We start from the raw sequence: 19,174 nt of genomic DNA, 5'->3' as shown, positions 1-19,174 counted from the left end.
TAGGGGAGGCAGGAAAGGGAAGAGAAGGGGGACTAAGGAAGACTGTGATTTTTACCTGAAGGCCAGTCTCAGCATGATCCCATGGGGAGCTCTGAAGCAGAAGTTGCACTGTCGAGTCTGTCTTGCCTTGAGACAAGGGTTTCTGTACCCATCAGCCACTGGCCCGGGGTGGCCCAGTAGGGACAGAAACTCAAGTTTATCTGGCATTTGTGGCTCTCTACGCCTATGGGCAACTCCAGCCACCCAAAGGTAGTCCTCTAAAGAAGGTAGTAGGTGCCAGTCTTTAGAAGTAAAGCACGTGGAAACTGGGAGATGAGAGCACAGGTCCAACAAAGGGGCTCAAAAGGATCGGAGTGGAGCACTGAAGGTATTCACAACAACTCATAAACCAAGGGCAACACAAACCAATGATAAGCCTAATGATGTTAGCCAGCGATTATTAAGTGCTTACTGTAGGCCAGCCTTGTTCTAAGCTCCTGGTAATATTAGCTTATTTAATCCTTACAACAGCCTAATGAGGTAGCTTATGTTATTATTTCTGTTTTGTCAAATGAAGAACCTAGATCTGTGGAGGCAACTAGTCTAAAGTGACACAAAGACTTCATGGTGTAACTAAGATTTGAATCAACAAACATAGGTGGGTGATTCAACAGCAATGCACTCTAAACCCATGCCACCCACGTTGGCGTGGCTTCTCAGTACAGGAAGCTGTGAAGAGTGGCAGAGCCTTGAGTCATTTGGCCTGGGCTCCTGTCTTGGTAGCTCAGAACAAAATGAGACAACGCATCTAACACAGTTAGTGCAGAAAAAAACTGCACGAGCTAAATATTAGCCAGTGTTGTTATTAAAGAAGGGAACAAGACATTGCCGCTTTCCAAAAAAATCTGTTTTCTATGAAAGTATCTCTTAGATCTGTAAAAAGCCTTTCTTCTGCTATCCTCTAAATGTTTAAAGAGCCAGGAAATCAACAGCTTTATTCTTGATAGCTCTGTTGTATATGACACAATTGTTACCGAGAATAAGGAAAGAAGGCAAGGGAAGATAGAGAAAAAGGAAGAAGGAGTGTAATAGATTATTACTAACAGTTATTGAGAATGACAGGAACAAATATTCTGAACAGAGTCCTGTTCATTGTACTTCAGTCTTTCCTGGGATCTGGTTATTAAATTGTTTTTTCCTAAACAGGGTGATTTTGAATTCCCCCCGAGAATGCTATCAATAATTGCTTTGTACCTTGCCCCCCATAAACAATATAACTTTTTGCAGCACATTAGAAAATTTAGCCATTTTTCATGACTGGACTACCAATGCCAAAAATATTACTGATTTCTTGAAAATCATTAACTGCATTTCATTGCCACCTGAATGCTAAGCACAGAGAAAGTGCAATAATTTTAATCAAAGCCTTTGTTTAAGATTGGCGGAATACCTTGAAATGATGGAAATAAAAATTCTGAGCTCTTCACTATGAAATAAGAATCAATCAAGAATATTTCAATATCTTTCCAATTCTAAGGATCCTAGTTCCTTTAGGCACATTGAATATTTTTGCAACATGTGAAGATAATCTTATGATGAGTTTTCTCCTCAAGTAAAATAAACATAAGCTTCTGATTGCAGTTTTGGTAGACACGCGACGTACAAAAGCTACATGTTGCACAGTAGTAGGCAGTGACTGAGGAGGGAACTCTGTTTATCTTTGCTCCTCTACTCAGAGGTGAGACGTAATAACCAAATATATTTAACAAGCAGGACTGGACAGGCAGCAACCAAACAGAATGAATGTGGCAACCAATCAGAATGATGCTCCGATCATTCGGAACAGATGATGTAACCATTCAGAATGGATATTGGCTGAAAGACAGATGAGGTCACACCTGGGGATCCAGTTAAACATTAATCCTGCCTACAACTGATGTGAAACTCAACTCTGCCCACATTAATCAACTTTCCTCACACAGAAACTTATTTCAAGAAATTCAGATGATTTCTGGGATACAATGGGAACTTTTCACTTTCCAGATCCCCTTCCTCTCCCAGCTCTGGTCAAGGCAAATTCCCACTAAGACTGACCTAAGAAAGGCATTATAAATAAATAATAGTTAACATTTATTGTGCACTTAAGTACCAGGCACTACACATTATCTTCCTTAATCTTTGCAAAAACCCTATAAGATGAGTGCTACTATTATCCCTGTTTTATTGATGAGGAAACCAAGGCATGGAGAAGTTGAGTCACTGGTTCAAGGTCACACAACTAGTACATCCCAGAGCTGGTACTCAAACCTGGGCAGTCCTTCCACTTACCTATGAGTTATGATGTCACTGGAAAATTGACATTCTCATCAACATGATATTTACAGCTCAATCCCATCCTTCCTTCAAGATAAACGATAAAGTGCCAAAGATGTTTTCTAATATTTGTGCTACTGCTTGCAATCTATGAAGTCACTGACTAACACTTGTCACCAATGTGGTTGCAGTTGCCCCATTTCTGATCTAAATTGCTTCAAACAAGCAGAAAGCAGTCAAGGAAGGCAGACAAGATAAAAGAACATTACCTTATTCTCTTGTCCTCTACTTTTTTCAAATATTCATCTCTCTTTAGGACTCCCAGGATCATCTCCTTCTCATGATCTAATAAAAATGACAGGTTGATGAACTCCGAGTTCTTAGACATGGTGTTTCAGCAGTAGCTCTGAGTAGCAGTGGTTGAATCTTCCAGGTGAATTGATATCCACAATTCTTAAGGTCTCCCTGAGCAACCCAGAGTCACTCAGCTGCTTGATGTAGAGAGGCTTTTACAAGGTCTCTGAAGAACTGCTGATGGTAGATAGGGATTCTTCCAGGCAAGACAGAAAACAAGCTCCACTGGGATTACATTTCAAGAAAGTCATTATTCTTTTAACTGAAAAGATCTCCAAAGCCTTCGTGGTGGTGTACAGTCCGGTGGCAGCTGAGTTTCCCTAATGATGCTCAACATTAACCCAGAAAGTTACAGAGCAGGAAACAGATCCGCTGGGACAGAATCCAGAAAACACTGCAAAGGTAGAAAAAGCAAAGGAGAGGAAAATTAGGCCATTTTCCTCAGAGCACTTGTAAGAGTGTCTAATTTTTGAAACAGTGATGTACCTAACTCAAAAAACACTTTTTAATCAGTAAACATGCATTTATGAAATACTTATTGTATTTATTACCATCAAAGAGTACTTATATTTAGTTGATTCCAGGTTCTCTATGTCAATTCTGCTTCTTCCATTATAACGAGCTTCCTCTACCAGCCAGATCCCGTTACCACCCTTGATCCATGGGTCACCGCTTTGGGACTCTAAGAGCACAGTCTGGACTGTCCACAACAGGACAGGTCCTTTAAGTGGCTCCATCATGCCCTCCCGCCCTCCCTCCCTCCCCAAAACTAGGACCACCACATACAAAAGCATTGCCGGCAAAACAAATATGAACCAGTGCTGCACATATCAACCTAAACCTCTCTCACAAACATGTTGAATGAAAAAACTTAAGTTGCAGAAGAATTCATGCAGGATAATAGCATATGCATGAAGGAAATAATTTTCAAAGACATTACATCTAATTTAGGACCACATACATTTGGAGTATAAATATAAGGAAATTCATGGGGAATTCTGAGAGATGCAATCAGAGAGGAGAACACAGGAACTTCAACTACTGGGTGATATTTTATTCTCAATATAGGTTTATCTCTTACTATGTACATGGTTGTTTATGAGTTATTCCAGCTCTGTATTACATACTGCAAAATAGATGTTTTAAAACTATCCCTTTGTCAACATAAGCTCACCAGGCCCTCTCTATCATATTAACTCTTGGGCACATTCTTTCATTGGCTTGTTACCTGGATTCTCTCTGCACATCCCCTTAAGAACGATGGCTCTTAGTGTGACCTACTGGGTTTTGTGATTTGGCATCAACCCACGACACTGTTCCTCAGCTTCCCTTCAGGTCTCTGAACTACAATCCATATGCAGGTTACACTTGGTTTGGTTGGTTCTAGCCAGGTTTCTAAGCGTAACTAGATATTTACTCAAAGGTTGCTTTGGGACCTCCCAGTTACCATAAGGTCAGGTTGACTCAAATTCTCAGATCTGAAAGGATAGGCTCTAGTCCAGGGCCTCTTTAACTTTCCAAAGTCCCCATGTGTTTGTTCTCTACATTGTATAACGAAACCAGAACTTTGCTGAAATGACTCAGAACTGAACTGCTTCCTACAGACCAAGAGCTATCCCCCTTGGAGGAAACTGGCTAGGTCTCAGAGAGTGTAGATTCTCTAAATATACTTCAGGCCTTTCCTCCATCTCCAAAGTTCTAGAGGCTACAGGGCCCAGAGGACCTCAAGATTGACATGAAGAGGAAACAACAAGGTTAAGAGTAAAAGGGGCTCTTCAGAAAGGTTTGGGGGTTTTGTTTTGCTTTTCCTTTTTTTTTTTTAATTGTAGTATAGTTGATTTACAATGTCGTGTTAGGTTCAGGTGTGCAGCACAGTGATGCAGTGTGTGTGTGTGTGTGTGTGTGTGTGTGTGTGTGTGTGTGTGTTTGTATATATATTCTTTTTCAGATTCTTTTCACATATAGGTTATTACAAAATATTGAGTATAGTTCCCTGTGCTACACATTAGGTCCTTGTTGGTTATCTATTTTATATATAGTAGTGTGTATATGTTAATCCTATCCTCCTAATTAATCCCTCCCCCCGACCCTTCCCCTTTGGTAACTGAACTTATTTAACAGAAATAGACCCACAGACATAGAAAGGTTTGGTTTTTACATCACTGTCAATTGTGGTCTCTGTCAGATAAAGAGCACAGCTGTTTTTCTAACCCTTGTGTATCTCATCTGGTTTCATGCAGAAATAGAAAAAGCACTTGGTAACTCAGTTAATGAATATCTTATCATCACAGCCAGGTTCACTGAAGACATATTTTGTATTTGAAATGTCAGATTTAGAATGTCCTATGTGAATATTCTATAGAATTGTATTTAGAAACTTAAGGGGTTGGGAGCTATAAAAATGCTTGACTTGAAGCTTATGGTTTTCCTCGCCTTGGGCTTAAGTTTATGCAAGTCTGCCCTCTAAAAATCCAAGAGTCTACTCATGAGGAGAATAAACGGAGGGGAGTAGTAACACCATGGGGGCAGCACAGGAAGGTGACAGAGAAGATGGGAAATGAAGCATGGATATAAGAAAAATGAAATTAGTCAGTGAGAGCTTAGTTAACAAAATTAGCCCTAAATGGATTTTTACCCATTTATACCTGGATTGCTAGAGATGATTTATAAATGAGTGACCAAGGAGATCAGAAGTAGCCAACATTTTATCAAGAAAATCAGGATGTTTCCTCCAGAAGCCAGGACCGGACTGTGAGTATAATTTACTAACATGGAATGGAAATGGTGGTCATCCAGCCCTTCTGGAGAAAAACAGGGTGGAGCAGAGGAGACAATACGCTTGGGCAGAGAGAGAGGAGTTCCAAGGAGCTAGACGCTGATGGTGCCCATCCGGACTCTGACCAGAGCAGAAGCATTTGGGCCTCAAGATGAAAATAACCTATTTATTCCTGGTAGTACACGTTCCATGTTGGGTGATGAGGCTTCAGTCTGACAAATTTTCATGTCATGAATCACTCAAAGCAGACAACTGTTTCCTCTTGCTTGACTTTTACTTCCTTCTGGACACTTCCGGTTTAAGTTGGCTTCCCCTAGAGCTCTCCCTTCAGAGACTGGATGCCCTGGTCCTGCCAATGGAACCCTCTGTGTCTGGTTTGAACCCATGTCTGATCCGTTCTCTGGATGCTGACCAAATCACATTTCTGAGCCTTTGGAGGACCAGCATCTGGGTTGTGATAAGTTTACTTAAGTATGCACCTTCCCCCCGCCCCCCCGCGGCCGTGCCGCACGGCATGTGGGATCTTAGTTCCCCGACCAGGTATTGAACCCGTGCCCCCTGCATTGGAAGCTTGGAGTCTTAACCACTGGACCGCCAGGGAAGTCCCAGTGTGTACCATTTTTGGGTGCCTGTTTTCAGCTAGTTCATAGCCCCTCCTGTTGAATCCCTTACCCACTATGTACACACTTTAATCAAGTGAAAAAATGAGTAAAAATAATCACGAGTGCATTTTATCTAGAGGTGATTCTCATTCGTTTAGTTAAATGTACCCAACACTAGTCAGGAGAGATGAGTTCATTTTTATTTTATTCTTCAAAACCTTCACTTAAACAGATCGCTCTCCTTTAACGTTTCAGATACAGATTTTTCCCTCTCTGGCCAGTAGCCTTGCCGAACTGAGCTAAAATATTTAAAAAGATGACAAGATGGTTTGCATGTCATTCTGCTGCCTTTCAGCATAGATAGCTCAGGACAGGTCATTAAGTCTGCTCGGTGCCACACAAGATGCGATAATCAAAAATTCTCACAGCATCACACAAAGACATAAGTTTCTTAAAAAGCATCTGTTTTCAGTAACACACACCTAAAATTAATAGAGGGCTGGTATTTTAGTCAAAGGAAAGGGTATATCTGAATGTATCTCATTATGGGGTACTTGAAATGCAGTTTTAAAAATAGTAAGTTTTACAAATATAAAATGGGAGTACTTGATATTCTGGATCAGCCAACACATTTCCAAGTCAATGATATAAAAAAAAAAAGATGATGATGGAGGAACTGTTGTAGATTAAGAGACCAAAGAGCCATATAACCAAATAACTAAATACAATACATAAACCTTGATTATTTAGATTAGATCCTTTAGAACAAGAGTTATAAAAAAACATTCTGAGGACAATGAGGAAATTTGAATATGGACCGGATATTAGATATTATGAAATTACTAGCTCTTTTAAGTATGACAATGATATTGTGGTTATTAATAAGAATATTGTTTAAAACGTTTTTACTCTTAGAAGATGCATAATGAAGTATTTAGTTGATAAGTGTGATATTTGTAACTTATTTTCAAATAATTTCAAAAAAGTATTAACTATAGAGATAAAGCAAATATGGCAAAATGTTAGCAACTGCAGAACCCAGTCGGCAAGTCCATGAGTGTTCACTGTACTTCTTCCAATATTTCTGTATGTATGAACATTTTCATTAAAAAATTGAAAGGAAACACATGGGGAAAGTGATAATGGTAAATGAAAGCCTTCAAAATTATATTTATGATGACAACTACACTGTGTGCTATAGACATTATGTGTCCCCTCAAAATTAATATGTTGAAACCTAATCCCCTATGTGATGGTATTTAGAGGTGGAGCCTTTGGGAGGTGATTAGGTCATGAGAGTGGAGCCCTCATGAATGACAAGAGCTCCCTCCTCCCTTCTGCCCTGTAAGGACACAGGAAGAAGTCAGCATCTAAAAGCCAGGAAGTGGGCCCTCAGAAAACACCAAATATGCCAGCACCTTCATCTTGGACTTCCCAGCCTCCAGAACTGTGAGAAATTAATGTTTGTTGTCTAAGCCACCCATGGTATTTTTGTTGTAGCAGCTCAAACAGACTGAGATACTGTGTATCATTTTCTACAGAAAAATGCATTAGAAATTAGCATATAAAGCAATTATACTCCAATAAAGATATTAAAAAAAGAGAAATTAGAATAACTATAAATTATTTTTTAAATGACTGAATAACATTTCCTAATCTCAGGTGGGTAATTTATATCTCAAGACCTCTAGGAAGGATGACATGTCACAAATGATCCTCTATACATTTTATAGTCTTCACAAAACAACCATAAGATACACAGTGATAACTGCTAAGGAAGCTATAACCCAGTCTTATCCCAAGATTTATCTTTGCGAAGAATGTTTTTAGCTATGCTTCTTCCATCATTTAAGAAGGTTATGAGACAGATAAAAAAATTCATTGCACTGTTACTTAGTTATAAATTCAGCTAGTCACAAAAAAAACCCCACAATAACATGCTCATTTTAAAAAATGTAATGCCAGAGGGACTATAGTAGTTATGAAACAGAGACAATGATAACTTAGCTCTTTTGCAGGCAACTGTTTCTAATGCAATATGAAGGACATTAACTCCAAGACTTTTACCACTGGAGGTGATTTGGCAACATGTATCATGTTTAAAAATGTGTAGGAAATTGACCCACCAATTCCAAGTATAAAATGTACCCTTAGGAACTAGTAAGACACTTGCGAGATTTGCCATAGCACTGCTTGATAGCTGAAAATTGGAAACAATGTCAGATAACAGGAAATGGGCACACCGATATAACTTAATATATTTATTAAGGTGGAAATATGCATACTATATGTCAAGTTAAAAAAATCAGGTTATTGAACAACATGTATCATACAATCCTTCTTTAAAAAAATAAAACATGGGCTTCCCTGGTGGTGCAGTGGTTGAGAATCCGCCTGCCAATGCAGGGGACACGGGTTCGAGCCCTGGTCTGGGAAGATCCCACATGCCGCAGAGCAACTGGGCCCGTGAGCCACAACTACTGACCCTGCACGTCTGGAGCCTGTGCTCCGCAACAAGAGAGGCCGCGACAGTGAGAGGCCCGCGCACCGCGATGAAGAGTGGCCCCCGCTTGCCGCAACTGGAGAAAGCCCTCGCACAGAAACGAAGACCCATTAGGATGAAATTAATACAAATAAAATTAACTTCCTGTTTGCCTGTTACTGTGTGACAACACAACAGTGAGATGGATTTTCAGCGCGCTTATAGGGATGTTTAGGATGCTTAGAAAAACCAGCTAAATAACACATGCAAAATTCACTTGGGAGTGCCTTTCAAATAGGCAAGACTACACATGACTGTCAAGAGGTGAGGACTGCCAGAGGGCTAAAGATGCTATGAGGAGAGAAATGAATAGTTCCTTTGCTATGAATCCCAAGCTGAAAGACTCAAAGGCAGATGCTACAGAATTGCAGGCATTTCTTTTCTTTTTTTTAATAAATTTATGTATTTTATTTATTCATTTTTGGCTGCATTGGGTCTTCGTTGCTGTGTGGGGGCTCTCTCTGGTTGCGGCAAGCGGGGGCTACTCTTCATTGTGGTGCACAGGCTTCTCATTGCGGTGGCTTCTCTTGTTGCGGAGCACGGGCTCTGTAGTTGTTGCTCGCGGGCTCTAGAGCGCAGGCTCAGTAGCTGTGGTGCACGGGCTTAGCTGCTCCACGGCATGTGGGATCTTCCCGGACCAGGGCTCGAACCCGTGTCCCCTGCATTGGCAGGCAGATTCTTTTTTTTTTTTTTTAATTTATTTTTTATTTATTTACCTTTGGCTGCCTTGGGTCTTTGTTGCTGCGCATGGGTTTTCTCTAGTTGTGGCGAGCGGGGGCTACTCTTCGTTGCGGTGTGCGGGCTTCTCATTGCGGTGGCTTCTCTTGTTGCAGAGCACGGGCTCTAGGCGTGCGGGCTTCAGTAGTTGTGGCTCACGGGCTCTAGAGCACAGGCTCAGTAGTTGGGGCGCACGGGCTTAGTTGCTCCGCGGCCTGTGGGATCTTCCTGGACCAGGGCTCGAACCCGTGTCCCCTGCATTGGCAGGCAGATTCTTAACCACTGTGCCACGAGGGAAGCCCAGGCATTTATTTTCAATAGAGCAGTTTCTTCTCACGTGGACAAGTCTGTGTGGCACATTCCATGGGAGTGCAGTAGTTGAATTTTTTTTCAAAATCGTATTGATTCTCCAATCAGTAATAGGAAGGTCAACTAACAATACCATCAGCTTTATAGTGATGCTCCAAGAACAGCATCCTCAAAATGTCCCACAACAGCTAATACTGAGATAATACAACTAATCCTTATGACGCTCTCGCAAAATAAAGTCTAATACCCCCATTTTATAGATGAGAAAACTGAGAGAGAAATTAATTAACATGCCCAAAGTCACACAGTCAGTAAGTAACTCAGAACAGTCTGGTTTCAAGGACCCTGCTTCCAACCATGACAGTGACTGCCTCTCAGGGCCTCCATGGAACAACAGAACCCCACAACTTCTCAGAATCTTTAACGCTCTGATGTTCATTGTGAATTTTCACAGAACCCTCAGTCTGGAAAAAGATATTTAACGTTATTGGTTCTTGATCTTGGCATCATGTATTTTGATATTTTTAAAGAGAAGACTGTCTATCTTAAAAAAAAAACTGGTTAGGAAAAAACCTAAATAAATTCAAGAGAGAAAGATTTGAAAGAAAATTTAGAAGACACACTTAGATCATAATATCTGGTAGTTCCCCTGCATGCTTTTTAACTATCAAGACCTATACAATTCTGTATTGCCAAAAAAGTTTCACAGAACAGACCATATATAAATTATAAATATCTGTACAAAGGAAGCCAGTATAAATAAAGTGAAAAGAAACAAGAGACAAGCTGGGAGAATAAGATTTGTTCCATATAAAACAGAAAAAGGATTAATATCTAGAAAATATAAAGAGCTCCTACAAATTACAAGAAAATAAACCAGTAAAATAAGGGGCAAAAATACAAACATGTAACCCACAGTATTAGCAATTCACAAGCAATTCACATAAACATGAAAAGATGCTTATTTAGCTCACTAGTCATTCAATGCAAATTACAAGGAGAACACTTTTTAGTTTTCCTATTAGATTATGAAAATGTAAAAAACAAAAATCAATTATCATCCAGTGTTTGGTGAGGGTGCGTGGAAATGGGCATACTCATGCCCCATTGGTGGAAGTGGAGATAGGTTCAACCCTTAGCTGAGAGAGAATTCTCCATGGGCTCTTCCATATTTACATGTCTTGTGAGCAGAGGCACTAAATGGTCTTTTGTTCTGGACGATCCTTCCAGAAATGTTTGCAGAGTGACCAGTAAAAGACATAGTATGTCTCTCTCTGGAGCAAAGGGAAGATTTGCTTACAATTTGTTTAGTAAAGCAAAACTCTCCCTCAAGGGCAGACGGCAGATTTGCTTGTGGTCCACTGTAAAAAATTTGGATACATGTTCAGGGTTCCTCAGCTGTTACGCAAATCCACTGCATGCGCAATTTTCACCTGGGCACTTGCGGGCAAGGGGAACCAACACAAACGTGAAGCTCACGAGAGTTGCTGTGAGGAATAAAATACATTGTATATGACCCAGGAATGTGTGTCTTCAATCACCAAACGTAAAACAGTGACAGGCCTACTTCTTAGCTTGAAAGTAGGGTAAAATCTCACAGCCTTTATGGTTCCTGTCAACCTTTTTAGAGGATGAATTGAATTTTTCAAAATTGGTCAAAGGGTACAAGATTTCAGTTATGTTAGATGATTAGCTCCTAGGGATCTACAGGACAGCCCAGTGCCCACAGCTAACAATACTGTGCTGTTTATTTAAAACTTTGCTACGTGTTAGCATGAATACACAATACATACATACATACATAAATTGGATGAGGGAAAACTTTTGGAGGTGATGGATATGTTTACGGCATTGTGGTGATGGTTTCATAGGTGTATACTTACCTCCAAACTCATTAAGTTGTATACATTAAATACGTACAGCTTTTTTACGTCAATCGTACCTCAATAAAGTTTTTTAAATTAAGTTTTGAATGTTTTTGACCACTTTTAAGAATCTATCTTACAGAAAAATTAATACCTGTGTGTACATATGAGGATAATGTAGAGATATTCATTACAGCGTAACCATCAAGAGTGAAAATTCTGAAATAGCCTGAAGTTATAGTAATATCATGGTACATACTGAAGTGAGGTATTTAAAAATATATATATTGACATGTAAATAACTAAGCTACATTGTTAGTTGAAAACAGAAGGATATTCATGCTTTTAAATGCATACAGATGTAATGTAATGCGGTCAGTATACACACATATAATACATGTGAATGTATAGGTAAAGGCACAGGATGATATATACTGATCTGTTAATCATGTTGCCTATAAAGATGGTAGCTGGATTGTCAAGGGTTGGAGAAGAGATGAAAGGGGGCTTATTTACATATTGTTTTTTATTTTATACATGTTCATATAATCATATATTATTTATGTCTTTAAAAATTTTTAAGAAGCGATAAGGTGTGGTTAGAAGCAAAAGAGAGAGAAGCCAAAAATAATGCTTTAAATGTGATCTTAGAAGAATACAGGTGACACTGCCAGCAACAGGGAAGTTGGGGAGATGTGCTGGTTTGGGTGGGTGATAATTGATTTTGGTTTTAGACATGTTGTGAAATAGGTGATACCAACCCTGACTCTTCAGCATCAGTTTCCCGCCTCCATTCTTGCTCTCCTACATCAGATTCTTCCAAAACACAAATGAGACCATTGTCACTCCTATGCTTAAATCCTTCAGTGTCTTTCCTTTGCCCTTAAAAGTTCAAACTTGTTTAATATGGTTTAAAAAAAAAAAACCCTTCAGGATCCAGCTCTTGCCTATCCCTCTCTCTCATATCTATCCTTTAACCACACTCAACACTTCATTCCTCTAAAGAAGCCATGGTCTTCTTCACCTCCAGATCTTCCAATTTGCAAGACTCTCTGCCTGGAACACTTTCTCCCTCCCCTCATCTTCTAACTGCTAAGCATCCACAGGTATCTGCTTAAATGCCTCTTAGTCTAGCTCAGGTATCTGTGAGAGGCTGAATAATGGCCCCCAAGATAATCATGTCCTCATCACTAGAACCTTTGCATATGTGACTAGGTCAAGGATCTTGTGATGGGGAAATTATCTTAGATCATCCAGATGGGCCTAATGTAATCACAAGGGCCCTTACAAGATGGAGTTAGTACAGTTAAAGTTAGAAAAGGAAGTGTGATGAAATAAGCAGAGGTCGGAGTGATGGTCTTCAAAGATGGAGAAAGGGGTCATGAGCCAAGGAATGCAGGCAGCTCTAGAAGCTGGAAAAGACAAGGAAATGGATTCTCCCCTGGAGCCTCCAGAGGAAATACAGTCCTGCCAAGCCCATGATTTTAGCTTCATAAGACTCATTTCAGACTTCTAATGAATGAGATGAAAAAAATCAGACATTTGAGAAGGAACACCTAAAATAAAAATCTCAGCGTGAGGTGATGCTCTATGCCAAAATGGAGTGTAAAAAAGAAACTAAACCCTGGGCAGATGCTTGAGATGAAGAAGTTGGACAATATTCCAGCTCTGTGGCAGCCACTGCACTGCTAGTGGATTTAGAGTGGAATGTACTACTGACATCACTGTACATGACATTATGGTGGCCTCCTTACCATGGATGCCTTCTTGTTAACCTGTGGTAGTTTCTCTTTAATCAGACACAGAGTTAACCTTCTTCTAATAATTCTATGTTATAGAATTTCATTAAATATTGCCACCCTTAGAGGAGATGTATGGAAAATAAACAGAAAAAATTCTGTTTCAGTCCATTAAAAAAAATTACTAGGGAGAATATGAGGACAAGAGAAGGTTCCATCATATGAAATGTAGGAAGAAGACCAATGATCGGCATTTCCTTGGAAACCTTCAATGAAAGTGGAGCTTATTAGCTCCAAATACAACATGTACAATCATTCCTTCATGTCTGCTAGCTGATGCTCAGTAACAAACCACCCCCAGAACTTAGCAGCTTAAAACAAAAACTTATCTTTTTACAGTTTTGTGGATTGACTGGGCTTAACTGGGAAGCACACGTTTGGAATCTCTTACGAGACTGCAGTCAAAGGGCAGGTGGGGCTGAAAGTCACCGGAAGGCCGGACTAGGTGGGATGTTAAGGATGACTTACTCACCTAACTGGCAGTTGATGTCAGCTACTGGCTGGGAGCACAGCTGGCTGGGGCAGTGGACCACAACACCTATACGTAGCGTCTCCCTCATGGTGGTCGCTGGGTAGTCAAGACTTTGTACATGGCAGCTGTCTTCCCCCAGAGCAAGTGTTCTACCCAAGCAGAAACTGCAAGATATCTTAGGACTTACCATTACTTCTGCCATGTTTTCTTTGTCAAGTCAATCACAAAAGCCATCTCAGATTGAAGGGGGTGAATCAGATTCCAAAGGAATGGGAGTAGCAAAGAATTTGTGGCCCTTTTAGTTTCCCATGTCTTACTTCCTCATATACAGGATATGGAAGTTTGTGGTTACCAGGAATTTGAAGACCAAGGATCACGCATGCTTCCAGTTCTTGATGGGCATGGAAAAACTGCATGTGTACCATGACTCTCTATTTTTTGTTAATGGCTCAGTACAAGTGTAGGTACTTTTAGCTATACAAAGAGAAGTAAGCAGGGTTTGAAATGCTCAGCTGTTCAGACATAAGAACACAAGAGTCATTATTATTTTACACACACAGATGCATAAATCAGTGAAATGGTAGCACAGTCAGCAGAAGTGTAAATTATTTGAAACTCTTCTATAAACAAACAGTATCAAGGGTACTGGTGGGTATTGGGAGAAAACTGGTTCCAATGGGTTCCAGGGACTCATGAAAGGGTAATAGAACAAGAGAAGAGAATGTTCTCAATGCAGGGCCTGGCGAGTAAAACTAAAGGCTCCTCAAAGTATTTCTGCAAGACTTGTGGATGCCCCATTATTTGCAGTAGAGACTCAAACTTTTTTGAGGGACAGTTGATACCTTAGGCAATCAACAATGACTATAGGAAAAAAATATGTATGTTCTATGTAGAAAAAATACATATATTCTAATGGACAAAGGGGGGGGCTAATTTCAGGGATTCATCAACTGTAGTCACCAGAAGATTTTATAGTCCATGGGGTAAGCAATGCTAATACAAAGCCCTCAGAATCAAAGGCTGGCTCTATGCAGCCTCTCAGAGTTGGTGTTGTAGAAAACATGGGGCTTTGGAAACTAATGGGATTCATTTCTACTCGCTGGGAGGATAACATAGACAAGCTACTCTAAGTTTTTGTATCTCGGCTTATTCATCTGTAAAATGGGAATATTAACATGCACTTCCTTGGTTTGTTGTGACTCTTAAAATGAATTAATGTATACAAAGTGCCTAGCACAGTATCTGGCACCTAACAGATGCTCAAAACATTTTAGACCTCTCCATCCTTTCTGCTCTTACACTGAAATTAGCAATGCCATTAAAAAAGATCAGTAAAAACATACCTCCATTCCCTTCAATTCACAAAATACCCAAAGGTCTCTCTCTCTGGCTTCCTAGACTTTCTATTAAGAATTTACAAACTTCTTAGCAATTGCTTAGAAATGCCACAACTTTTATTAAAATAATAAGATTTTTAATAATGCTAAGATTCTTTGACATATGATAACATGCCGGAAGGTTCATAACATGAAGGTAAGTGGAAAAACTCAGGACATAAAGCTACTTATACAGTATGATTCCAAATGTGCTAAAGGAAATACATACACAACTAAATATTATAGAAAATAGAATGAGAGGAAATAAGTCAAAATATTAAGTTTATCTCTGGTTAGTTATATTATAGCTGTATTTTAGTTTCTTCTTTATAATTGTCTTCATTTCCATGTTTCTACAATAAATACATATTACTTATAAAATCAGTTTAAAAAAACAGCAAGTGTCATTGCTGTCAAAACTATATTCTAGCCATATTAGCTCAACTTCATATGCCATGATACACAATGCATATATCCACTGACCATGCTTGACTGCTGAACAGGGAAAAAAATCAGTAGTAGAGTCATCCGGCTTTGTGGTTAATAAATGTATTTTTAAAATAACGTTTAATTCACTAAGGCATTTTCAGTCTGGAAAAAAACAAAACCAAAGAACAGATACAAAGGGTTACAAAGCATAGAAATGTTCGTGCAATAAACTGCTGGAGCTAGGGAATACATAGATGAAGAAAGCATGGGCTCTGTTCCCAAAGAGCTTGTCTATTTTGTAGTGGAGACAGACAAAAACATTAAAAAAAACAAAAACAAAAAAACACAGTCATAAATGCCAACTTGGCTTTGAGAACGCAAAAAAAAGGACAATTGGGAAAAGGAAAGTGGTCATTGTAGAATGTGAAGAGAGTAAATATGAAAAGTCACAAGTACACATGACTAGCCCAGGGAACAGTGAATAATCCCAGGGCTGGGGTCTGAGTTCACGGTGGAGAGGCGAGAGGAAGGAGTGCCTGCCAGCCAGGGAGGAATTTGGTGCCCAAATAAAGCACCTGGACTTTATCCAGTGTTTCCCAAACTGTGTCTGTGGGAATGGTTTCTTAGGAAACACAGCAAGGTAGGTTACATGGCCAAGCCTGTGACGCCGATCCCTGCTTCAAACAGAGCAGCCCTGCTTTTATCTGTTCTATCAGTTGGATTTCCTGGCAGGATTTTATTTGAAGAAAGACTTCCATGACCTTAAAAAGTCTGAAAACTGCTCGCATGCCATCAAACTGTTGAATGCTTTTAAGCCAAGGAATAGCACAGTCAGATTTCTATTATAGATGTGTGTTTTGAAAGACATCAGTACTGAGTGATTGTCTGAGAGAGTAGAGGTTATGGGCACAGTGAGGAGACTTGGGCAGGAGGGCCAGGGAGAGATTGGGAACTAAAGTTGTGTTAGTGGGAAAGGAAGGAAGGGTCATTTTTCAGATATTTGGGAATGATCTAATAAGGTCCAGTTACCAACTGGATGTGGCTGATGAGGAAGAGGGAAGAGACTGACTCTGAGGTTTCCGGCATGGAGAACTGCAAAGAATCTTACATTTTAGTGTACATAAGAACCACCTATGGTGTTTGTTCAAAAATAGATTCCTGAGGTTCCATCTCCAGAGATCCTGATTCAAGAGGACTGGGGTAAAGCCTAGGAACGTTGATGGTAATACTATTCACAGAGACAGAGGATACAGGATAAAAAAGGTTGAGAGAAAAAAACTTAATTAAAATTTGAAGATGTTGGGGTCCAGGAGCTTAGGAGGCAAATATCAAAACCAAAGACCTGTCCAGAAGGGCATTGGAATATGGAACTAGAGTTTATCAGAGAAGTCTACACTAGAGGGGTTTAACTGAGGATCACTGGTACCTACATTATGGCTGAAATCATGCAAGTGAGAATACACAGGAAGAGAAGAGGGCCAGGGATAAGATCATGAGGAACAATAATTTTTAAAGAAGAGGGAAAGAAACAAATGAGCTGATGAAAGAGACTAGGGGGAGGGGATAATCAACAGAGCGAAAGACGCAGTTGAGTCTAATGAATTGGGAGTCAAGTCTATCACTCAGAGTCAGTGGAGGCCACCGTTATGTTCAGATTTCAATTAACCTCTCAAGTAAACTGTTACACACACCTCCGGCTGCATGACTTCCAGAGTTTCTGGGTACCACACTAAACCCAGAAACTCTGGAAAATGCACCCTATCCATAAATTCAGCCCAATCCAGTGTTATATCACATCTTCCTTGGCCCTCTCTTAGTTTCTAACAATATGAATTAGTAAACCTTGCAATTATTTGGGGGGATAATCTAATTCCTTCAAGGTCATACTTTGTACTTGTCCCCCCCAGAGCATATTAAAATCTGACCACAGTTATGGGCCTTGTGGTAACAAGGATTATTTGCAGTGAGTGTTGATTATTGGACAAGCTCTTGCATCCAAAAAAAGGTAGACAGCCTGAAAATCAGCCATCTGTTAGGAGATCTAAAGTTGTCACTGACCAAGACCAAAGGGAACAGTAGTTCACGATGGACATATGGGAGGAAGCCCTACAATAGGTTATGGTGTAGGAAACCACTTGAAGCCAGGAGAATTTTGAAGTGTCATCTATGTTCTAGTATGAGTGTGGCGCAGGTCTTTTTCACGGGAGCCAAAGTGAGCTAGTGTTGGAAAATAAGCAGGAATGTCAGATATACAAAATGCATGGTCCAATAGCTCTTGCAAGTTCAGAGCTCTGAGCAAACCCCTTCGGTGCCAAGCACCTTTAAAGTTGGTGCAAGAAGAAGCAATATTCTACCCATAAGTTCAGCTAACTGTCATCCAAACCCAATTAACCAAACTCTCTATATGGATGGCAAATTACTCCTAGGGCATCCCGCTTCTAAAATCTTATTCACATGACCTAGCTGAGAAGACACTAGGTCCTTTGTGGAAACTCACCCATGCTACTCAGGCAAGTAGCTTGCAACCCAGGAAGATCTATTTTTAAACTAAACCTGAAGCTGATTCTCACCGGCCCAGATGGCTCCCCTGGGCGGGGGGAGGGGGGATTATCCATATATACAGCCAGCTTGTTGCCCCTCACTTTTCGGATTCCTATCAGTCTGATTGCCAATGCCAAGTCTGACAAATGCAGCAAGGAACTGTGGAGAGTAAGATGAACAAGATTTATGCACCTCAGATGTGGCCTTACACCATGCTCCACACTAGGGGTTGGGAAACTTTTTCTATTGAGGGCCAGGCAGTAAATATATTAGGCTTTTTGTTACAAGAGGCAAAATCATGACTATATTGCAGTTACTTATATAACAAGAAAGAAAACAAATGTCCACAGATATTTTACTGACAAAATTCAAAATATAATAATAATGACTGAATACAGTTGTTTTGAGGGTTTTTTGATAACGCGTATCTACTATTGAGAAGAATGGGATTTTAGGACAGATAACATTTCACTTAACTGGGATCCAATGTTAGTACTCCTATAACCAAAGTGATAAAAGTAGGCCTGGGGCTTCCCTGGTGGGTCAGTGGTTGAGAGTCCGCCTGCCAATGCAGGGGACACGGGTTCGAGCCCTGGTCTGGGAAGATCCCACATGCCGCGGAGCAACTACGCCCGTGCGCCACAACTACCGAGCCTGCGCGTCTGGAGCCTGTGCTCTGCAACAAGAGAGGCCGCGGTGGTGAGAGGCCCGCGCACCGCGATGAAGAGTGGCCCCCGCTTGCCACAACTAGAGAAAGCCCTCGCACAGAAACGAAGACCCAACACAGCCAAAAATAAATAAATAAATAAATTTTTAAAAATTTAAAAAAAAAAAAAGTAGGCCTGACCTCACCCCAGACTTATTAAATTTTAATTTTTTTTTTTTTTTTTTTTTGGCTGCGTTGGGTCTTCGTTGCTGCACGCAGGCTTTCTCTAGTTGCAGTGAGCGGGGGCTACTCTTTGTTGCGGTTCCTGGGCTTCTCATTGCGGTGGCTTCTCTTGTTGTGGAGCATGGACTCTAGGCACGCAGGCTTCAGTAGTTGTGGTGCACGGGCTCAGTAGTTGTGGCTCGCGGGCTCTAGAGCGCAGGCCCAGTAGTTG

The 19,174-nt window shown here is 40.4% G+C and overlaps 1 protein-coding gene across 7 annotated transcripts in view; it reads right to left on the bottom strand.

Moving 5' to 3' along the window:
- The window catches only part of SYTL5 (synaptotagmin like 5), a 229,170-nt gene that overhangs the window by 118,949 nt on the left and 91,047 nt on the right, over nucleotides 1-19,174 (bottom strand). For all 7 annotated transcript variants that reach the window (XM_036839960.1, XM_036839966.1, XM_036839961.1 and 4 more), the window contains exon 2: nucleotides 2,562-3,040. In XM_036839960.1, the coding sequence (XP_036695855.1) occupies nucleotides 2,562-2,680 (119 nt within the window). In that variant the 5' untranslated portion in view covers nucleotides 2,681-3,040. The remainder of the gene's footprint in view (nucleotides 1-2,561; nucleotides 3,041-19,174) is intronic.

The sequence above is a fragment of the Balaenoptera musculus genome, chromosome X (genome assembly GCF_009873245.2).
Source record: "Balaenoptera musculus isolate JJ_BM4_2016_0621 chromosome X, mBalMus1.pri.v3, whole genome shotgun sequence".
Lineage (NCBI taxonomy): Eukaryota > Metazoa > Chordata > Mammalia > Artiodactyla > Balaenopteridae > Balaenoptera > Balaenoptera musculus.
The sequence above is the reverse complement of the archived record's forward strand: the minus strand, read 5'-3'. Positions and strand labels throughout refer to the sequence as shown.